This window comes from Cyanistes caeruleus, chromosome 3 (genome assembly GCF_971803275.1).
Source record: "Cyanistes caeruleus chromosome 3, bCyaCae1.hap1.1, whole genome shotgun sequence".
Lineage (NCBI taxonomy): Eukaryota > Metazoa > Chordata > Aves > Passeriformes > Paridae > Cyanistes > Cyanistes caeruleus.
Window position 1 is genome coordinate 25,650,327 of NC_141703.1, and position 27,640 is coordinate 25,677,966.

General features: G+C 36.4%; 1 protein-coding gene across 19 annotated transcripts in view; it reads left to right on the plus strand.

The window, feature by feature from the left end:
* The window catches only part of ATP11A (ATPase phospholipid transporting 11A), a 115,772-nt gene that overhangs the window by 30,061 nt on the left and 58,071 nt on the right, over nucleotides 1–27,640 (plus strand). For 9 of the 19 annotated variants that reach the window (XM_086880202.1, XM_086880200.1, XM_086880196.1 and 6 more), the window contains exon 2: nucleotides 25,901–26,023. In XM_086880202.1, coding sequence (XP_086736328.1) covers nucleotides 25,901–26,023 — 123 coding nt within the window. Of the gene's footprint in view, nucleotides 1–8,956; nucleotides 9,163–9,191; nucleotides 9,823–25,900; nucleotides 26,024–27,640 lie in introns of those variants that run through there. The other 10 variants (XM_086880198.1, XM_086880199.1, XM_086880195.1 and 7 more) reach the window with 5 other exon arrangements.

Consider the following 27,640-nt stretch of genomic DNA (forward strand, 5'->3'; position numbering starts at 1 on the left):
GGGGTTTGCCAGTTTTTGCTTTCTTAATGCTTGGGAATTTTTTCCTTAAGACATTGCATACATTTAAACTTAAAATATCCTCTTGAAAGGACAAAGTTCAAACTTCTTTTTTTCTTTTTATAACTAAGAATAAGTCTTGGTGATTCTGTTGAGTTTAGGTGTCTCTGTTATTGGAGAAAGGAGGTTTGTATGATGTTTTGCTCATTCCGGTGCAGCAGAAATTGTCTGGAGTACTGTGTAGTTCATAGAAGGATTAGTATTTCCCAGTTAGAGAATATAATTTCAAAGCTGAAATCGCTCTTCTTTAATGTGTGGAAAGAACATTGTTTCAGATCATTCGGGGAATTTCTAGGGCCTATTTTTAAAATTAAGATACAGAAACATCTGTGCAAGTGGATTGCAGTATTTGTATCAGTGCTTCTGAAAGAGAAAGCTCTTCAGTTGTGGCAGTAATCATGTTACATGCATATTCCAACAAAACAGAAAACGCCCATGGAAAATGACAGATAATCTTTGAGTTGCTTATCAAGTATGAAATAAGTACCTTATCTGTGTATTGTTTGAGTGTCAATGCCAGTTAGCAATTTGCTTATAGAGCATGTCTTTCTTAAATGTATTTCCATCAGGAATAGAATAGGTTCTCTACTTGTGTTGTGTGTCGCCCCCTTTTTAATGTGGAATCATGTTTACCAGGAACTTCATTTTAGTGACATTGAAGTGCATCAGATTTATTTCAGAAGAAACGTTTTTTTCAGAGGACTTTGGCCTATTTGTTGCTTTCATTTTCATGACTTCTCTTTGCCTTTAGTAATTTTTTCCCCCTCTTCATTCCAGCCTCTCTTACTTCTTGTACTCAGTTATATGGTGCAGTCTTGCACATATTACTGTTGCCTGAAAGGGCTCAGAAGTTACATGGAAAATGAGAATATACTGATCTTCTTATGCTCAGTTCAGGCATACTTCCTCTTGAGATTATTTTCTTCCTTGACATTAATTCTTTTGTCTCATTTAACATATGATGTATTTTTGTTCCCATGCTAACCTATTTTCTTTGCTCAGAATGTATTTTGTTGAAGCTGGATTTGAATGTCATATCTATTTCTTGTTGTTTCAGAAGAGTGAAATTCTTTCCTCTGATGTCTATCTCTAGTGAACAGTCATGTCTGAAAAGTGCTTTACAGGGCTAATAAAATCAGACAGGATTTTGTGAACTTTGTCTCATTTGAGTACTAAATAATCTTCTGTAGAAATGTATTGAGAGAATTTTTCTATTTATTACCATGTCCTCTCAGTAAATTTTGCGTGGTTTTGTCGTCTTCCCAGCTGCCTTTGTCACATGTGTTAGTACTGTGCCAAGAGTCTGGGTGCCTTATGTACTTATGTTTGTGTTTGCAGTTAAGATAGTTTAAAGCCTCATTAACACTTCAAGACAAATTCTGACACAGCTGCTTTGCAGAGACAGTGTGCAGTCAGCCTCATGTTAGGTAATGCTTTGGTGTAAACTTGTATTTCTTAATCTCCTTTCTCTTTTGTCCCCTCATTTCCCAAGAGTTGTCTGCCTTTCAGTCTTGATCACGGTTCAGCTTTGGCAGTATGGGCCTCATTATACCCAAGGAGTCATCAAGGATTCCTGGCTGTGATTCTGTTAGCATGTACCAAGTTTGGTTCTGAAGTTAAAGGATCACTGAAACTTCAGCTCTTGCTGCTTGCAGCCACTAGATAGCTGTTGTTTGTCAGTGGGTTAAATGCTGTTACAAGCCATGAAACTACTCGATGTGGCACATAGTGCTGTGGTCTGGTTGACAGCATGGTGATAAAAAGTGCTAGACTCTGATCTTGGAGGTCCTTTCCAACCTTAAGGATTCTCTGATTTTGTTATTTTAAGTCAGCTATAAATATTTCTAGCACACTGATTATATTTCTTGCTTACTGTTAGGCCATTGTTATAGTGGAGACTTTTGTGACAACCCCCCAAAATACTGTTTATGGGTCTTTCCAAGGTTGAAGTAGATAGCTGTCCATTAGCCATAGCTTAGGAAGTTTAGAACTAGTTTAGGAAGTTTAGACAGCTGTGCCTTTTTTTGTTGTCATTTTCTTCACCAGAATGCCCTGTTATACATAGAAAATTCAGTGAGCACAGCACACACAAAGTGCTTCCAAGAAGCACCATCACCTTTGGAAGCAGAAGATACTTAAATGGAATTGCTGTCAGCTTCTTATTCCTTATCTATAGAAGGAATATCTCTACATGCATACATATATATATATCTATATATGTGTATTTATATGTGTATGTGTATATATATATCTCTATATATGGGCAACAGCTGTGTAGTCAGAAGCAAGATAACTTTGTCTGTGCTGACTCTGACAATGTTGACTTGATCATGCTGAAGTGAGAACAGAAGTTGCTTCACTTAACCTGTGTTGCAGGCTATGAATGCTCTTAGCAGGGAATTAGGAGGGAAGAACAGGTTCCCTTAAAGACAGTGATGATTGTTTGCATGTTGCTTCTAGTTCGTCACCTTTTTAGACGTAAATATGATTTGTAGAAATCTTATTGCAAAACTAAGGTAATTACAGTGTAAGTGTAATTAAGGAAGATGTTTATGAGACTTCTGACAGCATACGTCATCCTCATATAATACTAAGGGGATACTCCCAGTTTCAGGCACTGTTTTCTTAGGCAGGAGTCCACAGGTTTTTGTTTAAGCAAAGAACAGCCATACCACTCACACTTGTTTTTTTGACTCTGGGCTTTGTTGTTCAGTTAAATACTGCCACTTACCCAGGAACTTAAAAATAATTTCTATTAAACGGTTAAATTTAGATGTGGTGGCTCTTATCCCAGTGGAGTATGCTCAATGATAGGCAGTGATATTTTGACTGTATTTATTGTACTGCAGCTTGAAAGCTTGAACGTTTTAAGATTGTACTATTCTCTTAATGTATTTTGCTATTTTTGTTTCCAAAGCTGACCCATAGCAATTAGAAAAGGCTATCCTATTTCTTAGCATTGAAGTTTTGTTAATGTAGGTGTACTGATCTTCAGCTTTGTGGCTACAGGCTACAAGGGTTAGATAATTGAAATAGACAAAGTCTGAGCTTCTTCCATTTGTTTAGCAAGTGTGTATTAGTTTTCAGTTCTGACTATTGCCAGTTCTGTTGACTGCACAATACATATATCCAACAAATACACATGTATAGGTGTAGTCATCTGTGTTGTCATGTTTGTCAGTAGAAAGTCTTCTGGGGTGAAAGAACATGTTAAGTGTAGACTAGATGAACAATGTGATATGTTATGGTTGGTAGAAACTTTATAGTAAAACAGATGGCAGGTGATGTTTTTCTAAGCCATATTCTGAAATACTCTTAATAAACTTAATAAAATAAAGTCTATTATTTCAAGTATTTTTCTGTAATGAAAAATATTTTAGGATTTAGCATTCTTCAGTGGAATGTTAACACATTTAACAGTGTAAGAAATATGCGGATTGGTGGTGAGTTAAAAAAATTCTCAGTGAGAGATCATGTTTTTATGAGCAAATGATGAGCAGTACCTTCCTTCTCCCAGATGCCTTTTGGCTTTTATTCTTCCATATAAAGTTCCATATTCCAGAAGCCAGCCAGCATTTGTTTCTTCAGTTTACCAAGTTCAAGAGTTGTTAGAACTCTTTTTCCCCTGTTGGAAAGTCTGACATTAACCCAGCACCACATAACATTGAATAAATGCATTTCTTTTGTTCTACTTCAAAGGAAAAGATAACAGATTTGAGAATCTCTGTGGAGTATAAACACCACCCTTCCTACAAGCACACACATTCCCCTACACACCAGCCTATATAACATTAATAATCATTTTTTGCGGATTATTACAGAAATAACACACTGAGCTGCAGTGCACTGTGTGGCCCTGCTGTTGGGTTGATCTTGGACCTAGCGCATAGTTCTGTTACTCTCTAATAAAGAATAGCCTAAAAGCTACTTTTGTGTTGATGCACGCTGATCTCAAGTGGGAGGGTTCTCAAGGTAAGGTGTGTTTATGATCACATTTTTTTGTTCTTTTGTTAGAATTGCATGTCAGCAAGAACAGGATGAGCCAGCTTAGTTTTGAGAGCACAGTGTGAGACTTGATTTTTCAATGGAAGTCTTTTGTTGGTATGAGTGCAGGGGGGAAAAAAAGCTTTCCTAGGAGGAAGGCAATAGAAAGCAACTTTTCATAGCTGAAATAGGCAATATAAAGAGTGGAGAAGCGGAGAAGTATTATATTAAAATGTTGATACATTTTAGGAAAAAGAGTTGTCATGTATGGCAACCTTGAGAGAACAAAACTTAGAGATGGAACTACAAGAAGTGTTTAAAGATCTTTTCATATGTCTTAAAAAAGAAACTATTTTTCTTTTAGATTATGGTGTTTGCTTTATTTTCTCTTCCATGTATCCAGGTTGTGGCAATTCAGACTATGTTAAAGATGGGGCAAGAGACACATTGTATAAGAGGATGTTGCTTGTATTATGTCTGGGTGACTTAACAGCTTATGCTATGACTTAATACTTCATGGGAGAGGAGCCATTTTAATTAATAAAAACATATTCTTCTAGAATAATTCTGTATCATTCCCACCTTAGTTGTTTAGATCATATTGTTTTGAATACAGTTAAGAATAAAGCTGTATAGGAAACTCAAACCCTGTTTTGTTGTTTTTTCTTTAAACTTCACAGTGTGTAACACTATATGATAATCTGATAATATGATAATCTAATTCAAGTTTTCCTTTGTGATGCCTGCAGTAAAACCTATAGTATTTGCAATTTGCAGATCAGTAGATTGCTTTTTCTCTTTTGGGAGATGTTTTTAAAGGCTTTAATATTAGTAGATATTAGTAGATATCTTGTTTGTTCCAGCAATTAAGTCTTATTTTCTGTAACAGTGTATGCATTGTTAACTTCTAATCTCTTATTAGCAGAACAAGAAACTGAAGTTTGTAATTCCAAGTACTTTGCTTTCCCAAGAAGAAAAAGCCAGCATAGTCCTGTAACAGAACATCTTTATTTTATTTGAATTAACATACAGTGAAGGGATAGAAACTTCTTTAGTTTTCTAAATGGAGCAAAATTTAGGAAATACTCTATCCACAGTAAAATAACACTCCACATATCTTGAAATAGGACAGTCTTCTGCCTTTTGAACTAATAAGGCAAGCTACAGTGTCATGAGTGAAGGATGGTAGGACATGGGATAGTAGAAGGCTTCTCAGGAAGAGCATTGCTTTTTCTATAGTATCACAAATATACGAAAGTCAGTTACTACAATAAAAATTTTTGGTTATGGGCTGTGTCTTTACTGCTTCAGAGGTAGTAGTTTAACTATTGAGGAAGGGAGGAATTCATTCATGTATATAGCAAGAAAAATCTGAGATGCAGATTGCTTTACATCATTATGGGTAGGGTTTGACACATTGAGAGAAACTTAGATTTTTTTTATTATTATTTGCTTCTTTATGCCATGTTTAAATGAAGATTGTTACAGTTAAGAGTAACCATCTGTTATGTAGAGAGAAGTAATGATGGGGGGGATGTTGATGTGGTAATTCTTTATTTTATGTAAACAAACTGAGATGTGTAAGATTTGTGAAGACCTTAAATACCTGACTTCAAGACTGAAGTATTTTTGCTGATTGGTATGTGTGTTACGTAAAAGGAAGGTTTTGGTGATGATAAAGTGGTTGTCAAGTCACTGTTTATCCTAAAATTACTTGATTTTTATCTCTTTAGCTTATTAACTTAGATGTGGTTTGAAAAGTGTAACAGTTACATGGCTTGTTTTATGCCTTTGGTGATGTGCAGTAGAAAGCTGCCTTTACAGATTTGATTTGTGGAAAGGCTGTAACACAGGTAAGTCATTCTGATGACTTCTGGTCCAGTGAGGAATGAGGATGAATATTCTGTCACTGACTGGCCTTACAGTAATTTTCAGTGAAGAACAGTATCAAAATTAATTTTGTCTAGTACTATGCAGATTCCTAGCAGAAGTTGGAAGTGGTGCTGATAAGTGGAAGACAAACATTTCTTCAGTGCTTGAGGCTTTTTTCTGTGATTTGGGCTTTTCTTTATTGTTACTGTTTTCTGGGTTCTAGTAACAAGCCAAATGCAAGAACCTTATGGAAGCATGACCTAACATGCCCTTCCACCTATGTTTGGTAAGTCATGGTAGGTTTATTCTCAATGGGTCATGAAGAAAATGATTACCCACATTTTGTCAGCTTCAAATATGTTTGTTATGCTTAATGTGTTCAGAACCTTCAAAGCTTTGTAGAAATAGACTCATTGGGCAGACAGGATTTACCAGGCAGCATGAGACAGTTTGACAAAATCCATTTGATTTGATACCCTTCTGAATTTACAAGGTTAGCAGTGTTTTTGTAGAAATCTGTGACCAGATAATCTTTCCCCCTTTGCCTTTTTCTGATGGATTTCTGTTTATGCTTGAAAGTTGGATATTGAAGGTCTTCTGACCTTGGAAATTGATCTGCTTGAATTCTCTAGAGCCTGAGCTTGGGGACCTTTAGATCCTGCTCTGAGGTTTACTTGCTCAGCATGTAGTTCTTTTCCTGTTTGTTCCTGTTTTGTTCTGATGTTTCATTTCTCTTCAGTTGATTGTTTGGTTTTATATTGAAGGAAGCATTTATAATAGGCTGAGCAAGTTATTTTTTGTTTTAAATGGCGTAAACTGATGTGCAGTATTGTTTCTTCCCTCTCTCTGGGAGGGGGAGAAACCCAGGAAAGTTCACATTGGCAGATCTAAGGGATGATGAAACTGGTGAGTTTTTCCTAGGATTAAAACAAGGTGTCATGTCACTCACACAGTAACTACTAAAGCTTGGAACTTGGTGTTTAAATGATCATAGAAAGTACTTGTAAGGAATTACCTTGTGTATTGGTGTAATTCTGAGCAAACTGAAATTCTTTATAGTGCTTTTTTTTTTTCTGTTCCATTTTTCTGAAAGGAAAAAGCAGCAACAACTCATGTGTGAAATCACCTTTGTTATCATATTTGGTCCATAAGACAAAGTGCTGACCTGTAACCCTGGTATATTGATATTGAATGTCATTCTAGGGGTGTTCAAAGAAAAAGGTGAACATTTTTAGAGAACTGGAACAGGGAAAGTGTCTGGTGAGGATGCAAGTTTTAAAATGTTGCAAAATAGACATCTGCTAATTGATTTTTCAATTTTGGGTCTTGGAAAAATAGTAATAATGTCTTTAAAACAGCCTCACATAACTTTGATCTGATCTTATTAGCATCACTAGAAGTAATTGTTGTAATTAGAGCTGTGATCTACTCTCTTACTGACATACAGGAGAATGGGAAAAAATAAGTAATAGATTTGATGTGTATTGATTTATTACTTGCTGTAACTTGAAGGAAAAGTGTGGGCCTTCTCACTTATTTATTAATTCCAAGGAATTGCCAAGGTGATTTCTTTTCTTAGCTTAGCCTTGTTCTATAACCTAGAGAATTTTTTGAACTAAGATGATGGGACAATCCAATACATTACATCATTTGAGTGAATTTAATGTGAGCTCCCTGGAGTGGAACTTCTTAAATCAATAGCATTAGAGCCACTCGTTTTTAAAGGAAATGGCACGAACCAATAATGACAAGCTAGCAATAAAAGAGGAATAGCATTTTTGGAGGTATTTCAAAAGAATAAGCGTGTTCTTAGATCTTCTGGTGTCTGATCATTTCAGAGACACTGGAACTACTTAGCTAATGTTGAATAGATCAAATCAGAAAGCTGGCCATATGTTGGTTCTGTATAAAATGGGAGAGATACAAGATATTTGCAACATGATCAAAGATGCTATCCACAGTTACATGCATAGTACTTTACAGTAACACACAATTCCAGACTACCTTAAAGCCTTAATAGAGGGAGTTCATTAACTTGTGGAAATGTAAGTATCAAAAAATCAAATCAAAGAATCAAATGTAAGTATCAAAAAGTATGTAAGTATCAAAAAACAATGGTTGTTAAAGAATGGTGTAAAGAAGTTTTGAAAGGCTGTGAGTACAGGTTAAATGTATTGTTTTAAAGCACAAACCAAGTTGCAGAGTTGTCAGTTGACTTAACTGTAACTCTTCTTAAAGGAAAGGACTTTCCAAGTGTAGTAGTTGCTGATTTTTCCCCAGTTTTACCATAGGAAATAAATGGTTAAATCGTGCAACAGCTAGTATTGGAATTGTCTTTTTCAGGTCCTGAGAGGGAGCTGTATTGTTTCCTATTCTCTTTTACAGTACTGATCATTTAACTGATTCAGTGGTGTGAACTGATCCACAGTATTAAAAAAGCTTACAACTGAAAACACTAATAGATTAGGAGTTTAACAGGGTAGCAGTAAGGGATTAGATTGTGTATTGTCTATCCTGTGCAACTCTGTATAAACTCAGTTTTAACAGATAATATAGAATACATAATTTAGAGCAAGTATGGTTCCAGAGATGAAGTCTCTGGAATACCAGGAATTAGATATGGGAAAATACTTGTCTTCAGAAGATCAGAATGGCAAAGGAGAAGACACTTCAGTCTTTAAGCAGCAAGAGGTTATCGTGACAGTCATTCTACAAGACTGCATCTCCAATTTAAATCAGTATTTCTCATACAGGTTGTCTCACTGGAATTTTTTGTGCTTCACCAGATGAGAACTTCTCAGGTAGATGACTTTCCTATCTCCATTATTACGTTTGAAATTCATTCTCTCTTCAGTGCTATATTCTTTTTTATAAATTCTTCGTTTGCTTTCACAGCATTTTATGGAGATGTGGTGAAGAAGCTTTCTTAGCTGATACTAATCTTAATCTTACAAGGTATGGAATAAGCAGCCTGATTTGTGTTGCTCAACCCTTTTGGTGGTGATGGCAATGCCATGTGGCCATAAGCTACAGAAAGGCCATTAAGGTGGCTCTACTGTCACAAGGGGGAATTTTATCGTGTGCTGCAGTTTTTTACTGAAGATGAAGTTTTTCCATGTCTTTTTTTTCCCCCTGAGAGACATTTTATGAAATGAATGTGCCTGTACACTGGCATCTGCCACATGTTTGAGGCAGTGGTGACTAAGTTACTCGTGTGCTTGAGGCTGCCAAACAAGGATTAGATCTGCTGTAAGTGGGGTCAAGTCCGGGGTTTCAGCAGACTCTGCCAAGTCGTGGTGTTCTGACACTGTACAGCAGTGGTGGCCCCGGGGACTGGAAACTTCAGTGATGTTCCATTTTGTCTGGCAGGCCAGATTTTAGGAGCATGTTCTCTGTTAAACAGGGTGACAGCTGTGTGGGTATGGCAGGGGTGGAACTTGCTGGTTTTGCTAGACTTTAAAAATAAGGTGTTTGGAAAATATGTTGAAGATTAGGAAGTTGAATATCATATGAAACAAATACCTTCAACCACATGCACGTGGATGCTTAGAGAGAGTGTATGGATGGTCCCTTGTGAGGTTAGGGCTGGAATTGTTGGTCTGCTCATTTCTCGGCCTTGCAGCAGGGTCTCTGCAGCCATTGGAGAGCAAAACATACCAGCTTTATCTTTGTGTGCCTCTGCTTTCATGGGGAGAGCCTGCTCTCTCACAGGTGCTGCCTGGCCTCTGGGGACTCTCCGAGTGTGGGGCCTGGCAGTGGCCGGGCGCTCCTGCCCTGCATTTCCAGTCCAGCTCTGGCTTTGTCCGGGCCCTCACAGACAGGGCCGTGCGGGGGGCCCTGAGGGGCCGGCCCAGCACAGCCATGGCGAGCGGCCCCCTGCGTGCCCCATGCCTGGAGCTGAATCTCCAGGTGGGTTTATCCTTGTGCCCGGCCTCCTTCGGCCAGTGCCGTAGTGTGGTAATTGTTTTCCACTCCTTTGGCCTGTACAGACTTCTTCCATGCTCCTTCCCTTTTTTAATATTTTCTTTTTTTAACAGTTCCTATAATCTAGAATTATTTTCATTTTATATTGTAAGTACAGGAGAGTATTATGGAGTTCAGTGTCTTTACAGATAGCAAAGGTTTTATGAGCTTTAGATTTCTTTCCAGGGACATGCAAATTATTTTTTGCCCCCTATTAAGTAAGTCTGACTCTTTCAGTACATACCCCTCTGCTTGCTGGCTCTTCACCTATTTTACCAGACAGTCTTCAGATTAATTTGCTTAGCAAATCCCATTGTGAATAAGTAAGCAAGAAATATGAAGTGTAGGTATTTCCTGGAGGGCCTGCAAGGGTCATGGTGTGGCCTTTGGTGTTCCTTTCTCTCTAGGATGTACCTGAGGTACACCAAGCTTGTACCTCATAAGACGTCAAGACAAAGCCGTGTTTTTTTTCATGAGAGTATTCCAAACTATTGAATATTTGCTAAATCTAATGCTATATTTAGCTTTATAGTATTTAAAAATACCTAGACTTTCACAGTGGAGACATCAATGAGAATGTTGATACTAAGGTGAGGGATTAAAAGGGAAAGAAAGCGAAACATTTAAGAGATGGAATGTGGTTGTGTTTTACCTATGAGCTTTCCAGCTAACATCACATTTGAGGAAAATCCTTTTCCGTGTGTCCAGTTTCAGATCTGTGCAGATGTATAAACAAAGCATAAAAAGATTTGTAAATAATATTTCACTTACTGCAAGTAAGTATGTAAAAGTAAAATGGAAACAAAAGGAGTAGGCAGATTACTATACCCCACTAAGAACAAAACCAGTATGCTAGTTCTTCCTTGTTCTGGTATCTACATTGTAGGAAATCTGGCTTTTAATTGCTCTCTCTCCAATACTGAAACAAAGGCAGTGTCTAAGAATTAGAAGAATTACCTTATACTGATTGAATTGAGAGAAGCATAGAAATGAGTATTTCATACCATGGAACCATAGACAGCTGAAGCTGTCCACACAAATGTACATTCCATATAATGGATAACCAAAAGCAAGTTACATCAGTGTTGATGTAAAATTTATATGCCATCTCTAAATCTAGATCTGAGTGTTTTTCAGACATGTTCTGTGTTACTCAGAGATTTGAGTTCTTTTAGAATTAAAAACTTTAGAATGAAAAACCAACCTTCAAAGTACTTGTTCTCTGTACTCCAGAGGGTGAATTTGAATATAGTTGTTGCTGAGTGTTAAATCTGATTTTTACTCTCGTGACCAGGACTCAAGGAAACAGTATGAAGCGGAGTCAGGGAGGTCTAGGTTGGAGAGGTTTTTTACCCAGAAGGTGGTTAGGCACTGGAATAGGCTCCTCAGGAAAGTGGCCACAACACCAAGCCTGATGGACTTCAGCAAGTGTTTGGACAGTGCTCTCAGGCACAGGGGTGACTCTTGGGGTGACCTGACCAGGGCCAGGAGTTGGACTCCATCCTAGTGGGTCCTTTCCAACTTGGCATATTCAATGATTCTGTGATTCTGCTGGTATTAAAGTATGGGGACCTTTAAAATGGTCAGTTGCGTATAGCAACAAGGCGAGGGAAAATTACTTGCTTAAGCATTAATTGGAAGGCATGGGTATTTGTTATATGATAGGGGTTTTCCAGCAAAAGGTGCTTTATGACACCTTGTCCCTCTCATCTCCATGATCTAGCTCAATTCACTTTGCACACACGCACAAAGAGAAAGCACTCTCTAAAGTTTATCATATTTCATCTCCCTGAGCCAAATGCAGAAGAGCTCTCTGAGAGGATGATACTGTGTAGGGGTTTTTTCTGCAGTAAGACAAAGTAGAAAATGTGATTGTAACCTCTGTGCTCTCAGCAGAGCTGAAGCAAGCAGCTTCATCAGTTGGACACAGCACTGCTGTGGAGACATTGTATTTTTCTTGTTGATCTGGAGTGAAACACTAGTTATTTCTCAAGTACCAAAATCAAGATTTTCTAAACCAGCTAAGTTTAGATAAGATACTAAACTTACAGATATATAGCAAAGTGCCTTGTAAAAATAATTACTGTTAAGGAAATCTAAGCAGCTTACAAAGAAAATCATTGCAGTTCTTACAGGGACATAGATCATTGTAACTTTTATATTTGTGAGTTAGCTAGCCTTTCTTTTCACAATAGTTCCATTGGAATAAGAGAAAACATGCAATTTATTGTATTGTTTTTCCTCTCCATTAACAGTGCAATGTTAGTGTTGCTTGTTACAAGGAGACACTTTCAGTTTCAGTAGAGCTGAGACATCATTTTGTGGTCTTTTTATAGAGTATATTGGAGGGATGATAGAGGTTCTAATACAGATGATTTAACATATGTACTCAGGTTTCACAGTACTTGCTTTGTTCTCACTCAGGATTTCTACTAATATATACAAATGAAATTCTGGTAGCTTTGGCAGTTAGTACCTTTGAAATAGAGCTTAGTACTATGAGTCAAGAGAGGATGTTGTGTATGATGTGTGTGTAAATTAAATGTGTATTTGTTTCCAGAAAACATTTTTATAGCATATTAAGATTATTTGGAGGTGTAGTTTTCTGATAGGACTTTTTTGTAGGACTTAAATACTTCTCATTTGAAAGTGCAAATACATTTCAGCATAGCTTCTATACTCTCCTTTTACTGTTTCTGTAAATGTAAAAGTTTACCCAAATTGCAAATGTAGCCATTATCTGTTTAATAGCCTCCAGCTAGTGTCCTTCCAAAAGTATCTGGAGGTTTCATTTCTAGAAGTTTGAAGTTGAATTCAGTTTTCCTCCTTCTGTAATGTTGTATCTTCACTGAAAAAAACCAAACCAAAACCAACAGAAAAACAACAGACACCCCTCACTCAAACCCTAGTGTCCTTGGCTATTTTAATATTGTCCATAATATATCTCCTTAAAAGTAAGCTTTCTTAACAGTAGCAGGTTGATGAATTTGATGCATAATATCCTTACTCCTTTTATGTGCCAGAACTTGTCAAACTGGTGTGAACATTGCTTTCCTTCTAATGGTGGGTCCAGTGTCATTTCCACCTCACAGTGCCCCCATTGATGAGAGGCCGTGGCTCAGCTGAAGTAAAATGTTCCAGCTGCCACCGGATAGCCTCTTGCATAAGCACATAATCCACTTACCTTAAGAAATAAAGTAAGTCATTATCTCTTCTTATCAGAATACTTGTTCCATTTGAATTCAACGTACAATGTATAATTGACCCCTTAGGAGCCGTGTGTACTAGAAAAAGAATTAACAGGTTAACTGGTAGCCTCAGTTTTGCTCTGCACTCGACCTACAGTAGCTATTTACTTCCAGAGGTGTGCTTGTTGGATATGGTAACTGATATGGCTGCTGTAGCAAGGCCTCAGACACAGTCATATTCTAAAAACTAAAATAAATGTGAAAATATTTTTTGCTTTCCTTGATTTTAGTCATAGCTGCTTATTTCTAAGAAAAAATACTGAGTTTCCTTTAGTGTTCATACTGTGCCTCCTACGATGATTCAAGTTGGGATCTATGCCTGGTATTCCCTCTGTCTTTATTATATGTGGTTGTATTTTATTTCTAAGGAATTGTCTAATAGGAATGCCTCCTAACACCAAGAAAGATTAATTGTTTCTAGATGGCAAAAGTAGATTACTTTCCCCTCCTGAAATTCTCTCTTACTTACGAATTTTGTCTTCTTATATTTAGAGGAGGGACAAAAAAGAAAGTATTAGGAAGTGGACAAAAATAACTCCTGTAAGACATTGTACTACCAACCAGGGCTCTGCCAAGGATTACTTATCTCATTTGTAGTAATACTCCTTGGGCTATCACCTGAAGTTTTATTTTTGGCACTATCCTTTTGGTGTCTTGCCCCATTTTTGTTGCCTACAGGACAGCTGCCTGTAGGATGCATGTCCTGAAGAGTCCCCCATGTCATCAAAGCACATTTGGAAATGTGCATTTTACAAAACTGGTCATGTGCTCTTCTGCAGGAATCAAACATGCCGTATTCATTAGAAGTCTATATTTTTGTTTATGGGTGAAGTGGGATTTCTAGAATCTGGTTATTTTATAACATATATAACACATATCCTGTATGTGTTTGGGGGGAACAAAGGAGTTAGTCTAAGAACAAGGATTTCTGATTTGATTTAGGGCTTGCCTTTGGCTTTCAACTTTTTTAAAGTTTAAGGTAAATAATTACCTGATAGAATAAATGTCATGAATGGCTAGACTTTTGTTTACATACACAACTGTGACTGAAATTGGCCTGGTAATCAATAAACTCATGTTAGCTGGTTTAGAGAGAGCACAGAATTGCCTCTCCTAAAATCACTGAATTCTAGGCATTTGTCAATTTATGCAACCATCTGATCTGATCTGTGGCAGTTGCTTGATCTAAACCTCTGCTCAGAATGTGGACAGTTTTACAGTTCACTCAGCTTTGAAGTCAGTCAAATCTGATTCACGCTTCCTTATCTGTAGATAGTGTCAAATGATTACAAAGTACAGAACTGAATATACATTACAGTATAGTAACAGCATTGGACATTCACTTTATACTTAATTCTTATTTCCTCCACACAGATACAAAAAACCCAAACAAACAACATAGCATGCATGACAAGCTAGTTCAAAAGTCCTCATTGCTTTTTCTAACCCAATTTTGCAGCAACTGAGAATTTTCATTTGGGGGTTTTTTCACTTGGACTGATTAAAGGAATTTCTAGTCCAACAGGAAAGACAAATGAAGGGGCACGCTGTTTTCTGGGAATTAGTTTTATTAGGCATGAAAGCTGAAACTTTAAAAGAATATTTGTCCGTTGGACTGCTTTCAAAAAGAACACTAGGGAAAATCTATTAAAAATATTTTCTTTCCTGTTGTAATAATTCCATTTTTAAAGTATGTGTATTCATTTGAAACAAATTGTTAGCAAATGTGCTTTTTATGATTATCTAGCGATTTCACTTTGCACGTTCTTTAGCCTGTCATACACAGCAGATTAAAATAGATAATCCTGTTGATTCTGATTCAGTATTTTTTTGATACTTGTTTAGTTGAAGTAATATCTCTCAGGTGTCATTCTTCTATTATGAAGGTGAATTGTTTATTTCTTGGATATTTTTTTTTCCCAAGAGAATCTGTCATAGAGGCTATCCAAAAGCCAGGCATACTCAAATTGGTTTCTGAAGGATCTGTGGGCCTGTGATGCCCTTAGGTATACATATGGTTGTTCAAATTGGCTAAATAGAGTTTTTACCTGCCAGCATGTACTAGGAGCTTACTTCTACTAGCATTTCCCAAAATGTGGGTAGGATGTAGAGACTCTTTTTATTGTGGGGAAAATGTGGTTCGATTTTCTTTTTTTTTCTTGTTTTTTTTTACCTTTGCCTATGATTGAAAAGGGAAGGAATGGCAGAGCAGCCTTTGAAGTTGGAGAAACGTTTCTTCAGGGAGATTTTTAAATATGTGAGTTGATGTTGTATGGAGTATGTTTGTCTAGGGGGAAAAAAAATGGTGATTTTTCTCAGATTCTAGAGTCCTGAAAGAGTTTTATGGCAAAAAGCAGCTATCCCATTACAAGTTGTTTTTAGGGGATGATGTATCATAACTATTTGCCTCTATTCCTCCCCACATCAAAGAAATCACAGCAGTAAATCAGAACCTAAAAGTCGGCGACTTCTCTTACATTTTATGTTTGCTTTTGCTGCATAGAAACCAGCAGCGTCAAAAGGTTGTTAAACCTCTTCTCTGTATCACTGAATGACAGACATGTGGAGGTTGAGATTACACTTATCATCTCATCCCAGACAAACCTGCGTAACCTCCTTTGCCTTTATTATCAAAATCATTGCAAGTCAGAATATATTAATGTCAACCTACAGTACAGTTCTAGGCTTGATAGAAAAATATTTAAAAATACCTTTCATTTTCTGCATGAAGGACACAGAACAGTTTTGATATATTGAAGTGCAGCGTGGATATCTTGTCTTCCACATGTAAATATAAAGAGGTATATGGATCGCCTAAAGCTTAAAATAGCATCCCCCATATTGTCTAATTTACTGATAAAAGTCTCATAGTAACATATTAAAGTGGGAAGTTGCTACAGTTCTGCTAAAATAAAACAATTTGAACCATCTTTGCTTCTGACCAAGAGATGCTCTTTCATACTGTACGTACTATACTGGAGTTTGACTTAGATATGTTGTACTGTGCTGACCTTACTTGGAGTTCTCTGGCTATTATTAATGGTTTTATTAGTAGTATTTTACAAGTACGAAATGTTTATTTAGGGTGGCCGTTCATTGTAGATCAGCTTGTAGTACCTTACAGATGACTGACTATATGTTGAGAAAGTGTTTTATTCAAGTGTTCCTCACCTTGGCTGTATCAGAAATTTCCTCTGAATTATTAATGATATCTTGGTTTAACATCCACCCTGTCTTTCCTGAACTGTTTAAGATGACAAAAACTGAAAATCTGTTCTTGAGTTCTGGTGTCCTGCTTGTTCAGGGATTAGTTAGATACTGGAGTTTCTCTGAATTCATTTCCCAAAGATTTTAGTTATAAACCTTCATTTTCACTGTTTCAAATGCTAAACATTGAGTATTTTGATTTCTCAAGTTTTTGATTTAATTACTTGCATAACAGATGTTCTGAACTTTTTAGAATTTTCTTTTACTAGCAATTGGCAACTAACTTCTAACTAAGCAGTCAATATCTTGTAATGAATTTCTAAAAATGTTATATAACTTATTCTGTATGTGACTATATATAACAAAGAAAATAGCTCTATTGTAAAACAATGGTTTTGTATGAATCTGTAAGTTATAAAATCCAGCTAAGAGCAAATGCTGATGAAGTTTTTTTTTTTTGGTAAATATTTAACTGGTTAGTTCTTCAGGTCATTTGATGTTTGTAAAAGTACAGAGTTGTGAAATATTTATTGTACTTCAGATTGTTCAGTTGCAAGTCTTTAAATCTGTTCTTTGAGAGTAAAAGTAAATATTAAAAAGCTCATTGCATCAAAAGACCTGTAAAGTAATGTTTAATCTTAATGGAATTCCCATTCCTTAAGTGCAATGAAAATAAAAGTGATCTAAAATCTTGTGGTTATTGGTGTCATAAACTTCTTGTGCATCATGAGTTAATTTACTCATACTCCTGATGTGAACACTCAAAGCTATTGAATGTCCTTTATGCCATTTTATGAGCTTAAAATTCTTGTCTTTCATCAATGTAGACTTTAACTGAAGTCAGATTTATGATCCTGTTGCCTGCTAGTTTTGGAAAATTCAGTCTTTGCTGTTAGGCATGAGGATTGCATGTGGCATTTCATCAGCAATACCTGTGTGTTAGTAAAACTGTAGAACAGTTTGTGACCACTTACCTGAATCAACATATGGCTTTTTGCCTGAAATACTTCAACACTTGGTGTTACTCTGCAGTATAGAAAGAAGTAATAGCTTAAAATTTTATATTAATTTCCTTGATGTTTCAGAATTGTACTTGAATACTGATGTATATGTTGTGTTTCAAATAGCTCCGAATAAATATTTCATTAACCTTACAGCCATCTGTAATTAGGGTCCTTCCTTCTATCAAAGCATCTCTGTTCACCAAGCTGTATTTGCATAACATCAGATTTGGTGCTATGTGCAACAAAAAGCATGGAGATGAGGGAAAATGCTACATAATTAGTCTATTACTCTGTACAGCCAAGTTATTTTTGAACTATAGGTTCAAGATTTCTTCAAGATGAAGCATGGGGCTGCTGGGTTATGTTGTGACTCCTCAAATAGCGCTCAAAACCAGTTGCATATAAGAGAGAATTTGCGTGTTACACTGCAGGGAGTATGGCAAAATATAATTCTTCATAATAGGACATTTGGCTGTTAGAATTGTCATTTTGACTTTTTCCAGGCTGTTGATAAATTTACCAGTAATTCAGGGAGAGCTTGGCACTTGCATTATACCTGTTTATTTCTGTGGATAGTTCTGCAGACTAATATAGTCTGGCCCTAATGGGCAGTAAGTTCAGGGCCAGCCTACAAGAGCAAGACCTTAATTTGAAGAATTGTGCAAACATGGCACTTCACAATTTTACTGAGGATTTAGGTTTCTCCTTATAGATGTGGAAAATTAACAGGTAGCAATTGCTTTAGTAGTACAGTGTTCAGTAGCCACCCACATGGTAGTTTTTCTCTCTCAATTTTATCTTCGGTATTTGCTTCTGATAAGGTTGCAGCCTGACCTCAAGTATTTGTGTTCACACAGCTACAGCTATATACCAGGAGACTTTTTTTAAAGTAGCCTTGTGCAGCAAAATCAACCTCAAAAAGGTTAGAGTCACTGTTCTTTAAGAAACTGTAGTTGAGTATCAAGTAAGTATAAATAATTAAATATGTAAAGGTATATAGAGATGAGTTTAGAGTAAATATTTTTATGATTCTCCAGTACAAATATATAAGAAGCTTTAGACTATTATGGATGGGACAGTTCATGTAATAACATTTGGATTTTCTTTGGTCACTGACTAGGTGGTCTGCAAGACCAGCATTTTACGAGCTGTTAGTTTTGCAGTATCATCATATAATACACGAAGGTTGCCTCGCCTTCTATCTGCTAGAATCATGGCTTCACTAGCTCTGTATCCACTGAGGAATGAAAATCCTTTTCAAGCCTTAACAGATGCTGACCATTAAGACAGTAGTTACTACTTGGCAGTGAACTTGTTGTACAGATTTAAATGTGATGACAAGGGTTAGCGATGGGGGGAGGTGTTCTCTTGACATCAAAACTACATTGTGGCACTGCATGTAGATCTTGGTGGCTTTTAGTTGCCTTAAAAAATGAAATTTCTCTTTTACGGCTTTCCTTGGCACCTAAGGAAGCTGTAAATTTCCTCTGCAAACCTTAATTTCAGCTGTTGGTCTGGAGCTACTTAGAAATAAACTTGATTTTTAATTAATTTAAGTACTGAGGCTGTCAAATATCCTCTGTCTTATGTGACACTTTCCCTTGTAGTTTCTCTTACCACTGCGCTTTGCAGTGTAGTTTTTTTCTTATTTGCCTTTCTAATTGCAAGTGAGACTCTTGAAAGGATTTCCATGTAGAGGGGGTCCTTGACTGGACCTGGGCAAAGCAGCACGAGGTACAGGGTGTCCCTGCCCCACTGGCAACAAGGGGCAAAATGTGTCAGAACCGGTACATTGAGAGGAAGGAAAAACGTAGCAAAAGCATTTTTCCAGATGCCCAGTAATTCAGTATGTCACAGATCTTTCTTACCATCATTGCCATGATTCCATGAAACTCAATGAAGATTACATGTGGATGGAATAGGAGACTTTTATCTCTATCACTTTTCATGGAAATAAACAGGGAAACTAAAGATTAACCCAAAGAGAAAGCACAGACATGAGAAATAGCTATACCTAACGGGCCAGTGTGTCAGCAGTATTTGGAATTTAAATTGACTGCTTAGAAAAGATCTCAATCTTCCTTGGATAACTGAGGTGAGTTTTTATGTATGTGAAACAAAGAACTACCGCAACCCTTCTTAGGAGGAACACAGATCACTGACTTTGTCATCCAGGAGGTCAAATTATTCAACCATTCAAAGTACAGAGTATGAGGAGTTCAGCTAAAAATTATGTTCCAAACTGGAAGTCAGAAAGGAGAATTATACTGTCTTTAGAGTGCTATATTGCAGTGTCCCAGTGCCAGCTCATGTGACACAACTGGAATATAGTTTTATTAGGATAGCTTCAGAAATGTTTTACTCTTAAGTACAGTGCTCAAGGAGGCATGAACTGGAAGGCTGAAATAAAATTTATTTTAAGGACACTTACAAAAGTGTTAGGTATTTTACAGAAACTTGGAACATTTGCTGTTGTGACAATGTTTGTTTTAACAGCTGTGAATTGCAGAACTTTGCATTATTTCATCATTATACTTTTTCATTTCCTCTTTAAAAATGTCACAAAAACTAATTTCAGCCCATGCTATAAATCCATTTCCCCCTCTGTCTGCATGCACAAGACCTTTGCAAGAGGTGGAAAGATCAGAAAACCAGGACGTACCAAATAGTGGGGAATATGGCTTGCCTGGGAAATTTGTGAGCCTGGCACCATTTTCTGAGGTTAAGATGTACCTGCCTTTGTTTCTAATCACATCTTTTCCCTGAGAGTCATAAATAAAATAATTTATTTGCAGTTAAAGAATGTTAATATCTTCTTTCTTTTCCCTCTGCATACACTTAGATTCAATATTCTTTGATTTGTAGGCAATTGATTGGGGAGAGTTTTCATTTCAGATGTTATTTCTGACAAAAATCATCATCCAAGGATTTAAAATTCATTTGCTGAAATGAAATGCAGTAATATTCTGTGGCAACAGATCCCATTATGAGTGACCCATAGGAAATGTGTTAATTAGTCATAGAAGTTTCTGGGAGAGAGTTGTTGTGGGGATTTTTTTGATTGGTTGGTTTTTTGGGGTTTTTTTGTGGCTGCCTCTGAAGAGCTGCATTTTTGGTATTCCATTAAATTAGTTATTTAATGGCATATGTCCATGACTTGTAGGTGAATGAAGTAATTTACTTTCTGTTTACAGAAAGTCTCATACTGAGGTAGTCTTTTTTCATAATATAAAACCTAGTGGGGAGTTAGTCTGATAATATGAATGCGGTATTAATCTTATTGTATGATTTTTTTTTTTAATCTGTGCTATTCTTTATTCATACAAAACAGGACAATCTGAACAGCTTTCAAAGTTATACTCTTCATTCTGAGCTTGGCAAATTCATATGAAGGGCTGGTATAGTGCTATGAACAAAATGTAATGCTTAAGTGTTCTCTTTATAGGTATTTGTGAGTTGGCCTATCATTTGAAATCTAAGATATTTTAAATAAATGAGAATTTGACCCTTTATCTCCACAAATGCATACATAATATTAGAGGGTTTTTTTTTGCAAAAGTGGACTATTTTAAAGCTTAATCTATTTTACTGGTTAGCAATATTTGGAAATGTAGATTATTTAAAAATTATTATTTCTTTAGATGGGTTTTTGTTATCTGTAGATCAAGCTACCCTTAAAAGGACTGGATTTGGAAAATGAGGTAAAACTCTGCACTCTGTGCTATTGTTTGCAAAGGGAGATGGCTGTACCTATTCCTTCAGAATGGTGTCAAGTGTAAAAGAGCTGGTACTCAGTACATTAGACAAATGAAGAGAAAGATGAGATTATATGATATCGTGGTTTGGTAAATAGTGCATGGTAAGGATAGTTTCCTTACAGTTACTAGAAAAGAAAACTTCTTTTTTCTCCTTACTTTAATGAATTACAGCTTTGAGATATTGAAGTTTTTTCTCTTCACTGAATGAAAAATTGAAAACTGAGAGCCTTTAGTGCAAAGCTGTTGCAACGCGTGAATGTTTTTTCACACTGTGCACTATTAATTCTTCCTGTAAACTGTGAGTGATAATGGCTTTCAGTATCTGTTATCCTAAAACTCCAAAGTGGTTGAGCAGCTGTGTGTTTGGTGTACAGTTTTAACAGTGGTGCTAATTGCTTAATTGACATCAAATATTCGTGATTCAGTAAAACACCAGGCTGTTAGGAAAGTGTGCCTCTGTCTATATAAAGTACTTCTGTGTGGAGGAATGGAGTAACAACTTGGGTGAACAAGGCTATAGCTGATGCTGAGAATTTGTTGCTGTCAAATGTGTGGTTAGAGTGCACTATCCCTTTTAATCAAAAAGCATTTAGAAAAAAATATAAGAGAAGAATACTGTTCAACAAAATGTACTTAGAGCCTGGCCAGGGCAGGTTGATAGAGTTTTCACCTGTACTTACTGCATATTAATTTATTTTAGTAGTGTTTGTATTTATGTTATTTGGAGAGAAAATACAATACTGAACTGAAGATTGTTGCTGGTAATTATGCCCAAGTGATTAGTTCAGGTGGAGAGTCAGGAAATGTCATTCAGTGTTTCCACTGATTTCAAAATCATACGTTAAAATCTTTTTACAAAAAATCCATGGAAAGAATTGGAAGCTTTCAAAGTCAGTTACTTTTCCAGAAACTACCACTAGCATCTTCCTATCATCCTTTTGCTGTAAAAACTAGTAAGTATCAAGCTTGTTGAGTATCAAGCCCCTTGTCTTTTTAGGCAGTACATTTGTTTAAATTAAATCTAGATAAAAATTACCAGAGTAGTATGTAGGTGACTCTCAAGCTGGTTTCTGTTTGATTTTTTTTAAATCAGAAAAAAATGAGCTGCAGAAATACTTAAACTCTTAAGATAACATCCTGTTAACTGTCTCTCTGTGCCTTTGTCTTTTGCTGGTCTTTGCTTTCATGGTTGCTGACACTGCTTGAAAGAGTAAAAACTATGTAACATTTCATTGATGTGCTAATAAAACTATGGCTCCGTACATTGAGCTTTACACTATAAATAGGAGCAGATAATGCTAAGGTATATTTATGGTTTCTTGGACATATTTTTAATGGGCTTAAGCAATGGAACTTAAAAAAAAAAAGTGAATATAGTTCATTGTTCTGGCAGTGGCATCAGACTGCTTTTTTTAGTGACTCTGGTGTCATTCTTTAAGCTGTGATACCAGAACACTAAAAGAACTGTCAGATGAGGGTGTTTGGCTTTGGAGGTTGGCATTACCAGACATTCAGTTGCTGTAGTTTGATTTACGTGGCTCATGTCCTGACTTACAGTGCTGTTTTACTAGAAGTATCTTTATCTGCTTCACATAAGTGAGTTGCCTTGTTGCCACACTGAACAGTGCACGTGGCTTTGTGCACTGCAGTTCTACCTCACTGGCAAAGAGAGCCTTCTTCCATGCTTAGTTATTTGTGCTTGGACTGTGAGTGGTTTGGAGGTTTGAAGTTGTTGAATTAGGTTGCTAAAGTGCATTTATTTTCTGCACCTATTAATATAGTGAAAAATAAATAATGTTCTGTGTTATCACATAGTTAAGTTAGATACTGTTTTATACATTTGTGGTAAATTTAACAATTTGTGATAAAACCAGATGAAATTAAGCTAATGGAAGAGATTGTCTTTATTTTGTATTGATGCTTAAAGTAATACCTTGCTTTAAGGATACAAATTCCAGGGTGGTTGGTTTACATAGTGTTGACACAGTACATTGCACGTGTACACATGACACAGTACAGGGCTCTCAGACCTGCAAATACTGGCAGTAGTGGCAGGAGGGTGCTCTTTAGAGCTCTGTCTTCCCAGGTTCATAGGTAATTTCAGAGGCCTGTTTTAATTGAGTCATGATAAAGACTCAATCTGTACAGGGAAACTTAAAAAAGTGCTTTTTTGAGCTAAGAGCCTTGTCATGCTGTCTTGGACTGGCTCATAATAATTGTGAGATAAATTGTTGACCTGGGCCTCTGTAGAGGAAAGTGGAAGCTGAGGGATTTCTTGGCTTTCAAAGGTTAGGTGGCATTCCCATTAGCCCTTTATCATTTCTGAACTTAGGCACTTCACTTATCAGGAGTAATGTTTGTGTTGCATGTCTGGAATGCCCTTCCTAATGAAAAACTAAAAAGTGTTGTACAATTTGATGTATTATACAGGAATATCTCTCACTCCCTTGCATTCCTAGGGGTAATAAGTGGCACAAGTGTCGGTAGATAATGTGCATTGTACATTTAGTGCACTGAGAAGATAAAGTATTAATGGCAAAATGGTAAAAGATACCATGTTTTGTTATTACCATAGAAGTAAGGTGAATTATGGAAACATCATCATGCTTTACTAACTTCCAAAATGTTTTGGCTTGCTCAAAGAATGCTACTTGGCCTTAAAAAGTGGGCTGGCTGAATGACACTTGACTTTTTGACAAGTCCACTGGGTGGTAAGGGAGAAGTTGTTTGACTGGAAAATCAATGTAATTTTTATACCATCCCACGTCTCAGTTTCAAGACTGTGCTAGATGTGGCATGGGAAAAATTCTGTGTGTGCACTCCCACTGAGCCAGGGGCAGTTACGTGGCTTAGCATAAACCTTCACTGAGCTGTTGGCGTGTCTTAAGAGGGGCTGTCATTTGTACTTCCTTTGTGAACAGTGTCATATAATGTATCAAGTGACTCAATTTATTGAGAGTTGAACACATAAGAAAAACATGGGGTTTACTTTTGGTTTTAGTTTTATGCCTAGTGTTGCAATTTTGTCCTTTGGTCCTATCCTTCTGAACATAATGCCTTCATTTGTCTGTCACGTGTAAGAATCAAGTAATGATTTTGGGTCCGTAGTGTCTGCTTCTAGTATCTACTTCTGATATGGCAGAAGCTGCTTTTCTTTAATCCTTCTGCTTCACTTTACCTTTTACTTGATGACTTCTACTCAGCTATTTTGTGGTTAATAGTCTGAGTCCAATAGGTTTTCTTTTTATATTTTTGATGTTCCCTCCAACATCAAGTCACGCACGTCAGAGATAATCGTTTTATTAGCTTAACTGCTCTAAATCTGCAGAGTATTGCAAGATTTTATACATCTATTCCCAATAAATTATGTAGAAAGTGATCTTCAGCTGTGATGCACTTAAGGGTAGTGGAAAAATCATAGACTTGAATTGATAAAGAAAATGTTAGGGTGAATGTTTTTTAAGTTTGAGAACTAGATTTCATTTTAGGCTTACTAGCCAAGTGTGTACTAGTAGAGTAAATGGATCTATGACTGTTGAGATTAAGACTGGCTAGAAAAGAAGGTACTATGTCTGTATGATTAAATTCTGTCAAGAACTGCACAGGTACATCCAGCAGCTTTGGGGAATGATGCTTTGGCTGTGTAAATGACCAAAGTCACACTTTGTTTGGAGTTAGTTTGCTCAGTGTCAGTCTGACAGTTCACCTATACAGGCAGACACAATATGTCCTGGTGCCCAGGACATATTTGATGTACTAATTAAATGTAGCTGTTGAAGATGCAGAAAAGAGGCTTCCCTCTAACATAATTAATGAAAGTACGTGTAAATGCATCGGTACAACATAAACCAGAGGTTTTGAGTTTAAATTACAGCATATTTAAATTACTCCAGGTTTGACCATATGATCATGTTAAAGTTGCTGATGCCTGGGCTTCTCAAGTGTTAGGAATGTGTTCTGTGCTTCAAAAATGTTTTTCATAAGGTAGGTGTGAATTAGATTGTGAATAAGGGATGGTCATTTTATAATTCACGCCCCCCCCCCCCCCCCCCCAAAAAAAAATTGACTTCTAAATTTAAAAAAATGCTTATTGGGGTTCTACAGTGATTTTTACTTTTTTTTTTACAGTTAATAGAACACAGAAATACTAATTTTGGGAGAGCTATAGGTGTGGTAGAGTTTGATGATGCAAATGTGAACATTTGACGTGCCTACTTTTTTTTCCTACAGCTGTCTGTGAAAGGGAAATGCTCTGAGTTGACAAGATGAGGTCTTTCTGGCAACCTAGGAGTCTCTAAGCTTGTTGATGTGTGGAGAAATGATTGCTACTAGTATTTCAGAAGGACAGAGTTTCACTTGGCTGCAAATGAAATTCTAAGTTATGGCTTGCTGGTCTCAAAGATGTGAAGTGTTTGTCATACATTATTTTAACTAGCACAGATTTTTGTTAGTGGTAAAAAGAGAAACAAACATAGAAATACTAAATACCTAATTTTACTGAGAATCTTAAACCGTTTGCCCTTTTTTCAGTTATAAACAAAAACGTCACAATAGTGATTTTCATGGATGCTCTCTCATTGCATTTTGGGAAAGTGAAGTGAGGTTAAGGCAGGGTTTTGACATTTGACTTGGCTTTAGGTGTTTTGGTGATCTTGAGATGATACAGACAAGTGTGAGGGGTCATGTGCTGGTGGCTGTGTATGTGTTGATGGTCAGGCATGTGATTAATTAATTGAAACTGTGACTTAACGTTACTGCAGAAATACAGAGTAAACTAACACAGTAACTGTATTTTTTTCCCCTGTAGTGTGCTGGAGAAGAGAATTGGGTGGACAGTCGGACTATTTATGTTGGGCATCGTGAACCACCTCCAGGCGCTGAAGCGTACATTCCACAGAGATTTCCAGATAATAGAATAGTCTCATCAAAGGTACCAATATTTTCTTTCATTCTTTTAGATAAATTAGCGGAAGTTATTCTTTCTGTTCATTTCTTTGAAGATTTTTCCTAGGCTTCCTGTATATTTTTCCTTTCCACAACCAGCAAAGGTTAAAATGAAGATATGTCAGATTTCTTCTAGAGAAATTGCTAAGTTGCCTCTAAAATGAACAGAAATAGAATAATTTCTTCCATGTTTACTCTAGTACCTAGTATAGTACAGTCTTTGAGTAATAATGAGCCTTTCAACAAAGAAAAAAGCAATTTTCAGTTGAGGCAATCTTGAAGTAAATAAAATCGTCCTAAAGAAAGACTGCATCCTTTGTACTCAAAAGCAATGCCTGAAAGTACTAGAAATAATTTAATTTGTTGAGCACTTAGATTCATCATACTCTCTCTACCATAACAGTGTCATTGCCTGCCAAAGCTCTTACTGTTTCTGTGGGGCTTTGTCAACAATCTTTGTTATTCACTTTAAAGTGCATTGTACTTGAAGTCTTGGCAGTGTAATAGATTTGTGCTGTTTAGAAACCTTCCATTTGTCCCTTACCTTGTTAAGTAAGTTTTAACTTCCATAAACTCTAGCAGCTTTTTGTGAGCAGTTGGGATGTTGGCACTTTCCAGCTGGCTTCCTTTAGCCAAAGGTTTATACTGCAGTGGTATAGAAATTTGAATGCTTGCACATGATGTATGGCTAACAACTCAATAACTCCCAAGTTTGAAATATACTCAGATTTTAATCTTCATGAGCTCATACCTTCAGCTAATGTGAAATAATCAATTCAAAATAATATCTCCTTTAGTGAGAATTTATTTTGGAATATGTCTCAAATCCCCAGCCATTTTAAGAACCTTGGTAGCATTTGATCTTAAGGAACTGAGTGATTACTCTCATGGACCTGAACACTTGCCAGCCATTAACATAATGAGGACCAGACTTTTCACAAATGGTGTGTCAGTTCTCATGTGAGATTTTCTATTTACTTCCTTATTACCATACTTCATTCAAAGAAAATGTGCTAAGAAGCAGTGTAGTATTTAGGCATTTTTAATTAGATAGAATGCTTGCAAAGTAAGGCACATGAAGTACAGCTGAGGTACAGTCAGATACAGTGGCAAATCCTGTGCTCTACACAGAGTATTGCCTTTTGAATTATGGAAGGGAAAATGCAATGCCAATTTCTGTACTCTGACATTTTTCTTACTTTTTTTTGATCTCATCTGAGATGTATGTATATAAAGCCATTGAACTTACTGCTGATACTTTTCTTGAAATAAAAAAAAAAATCCTGTTCAACTATGTTTTGACATCTTGTGATTATTGAGTTAGTGGAAGTTGCAAGTTGCTTTGCTTTTCAGAGTAAGATTTTTTAAATATGACTTAAATGTGCATTGAACTAGGGAATTCTTGCCAGCAACTGGTAAATATGTATGACTTCAATGAGTTCAGAACAGAGACTTGCCTATATTTTTATTTGGATATAAAGCATATTCAATTAAATACTTTAAATGTTTAGCTATTTAGCTGTGAACTGTAACTGTAAATAGCTTTTCATAAACAAGAAGTATTAGTGGAAATACAGACATTTTATATATACATGATGTTTCT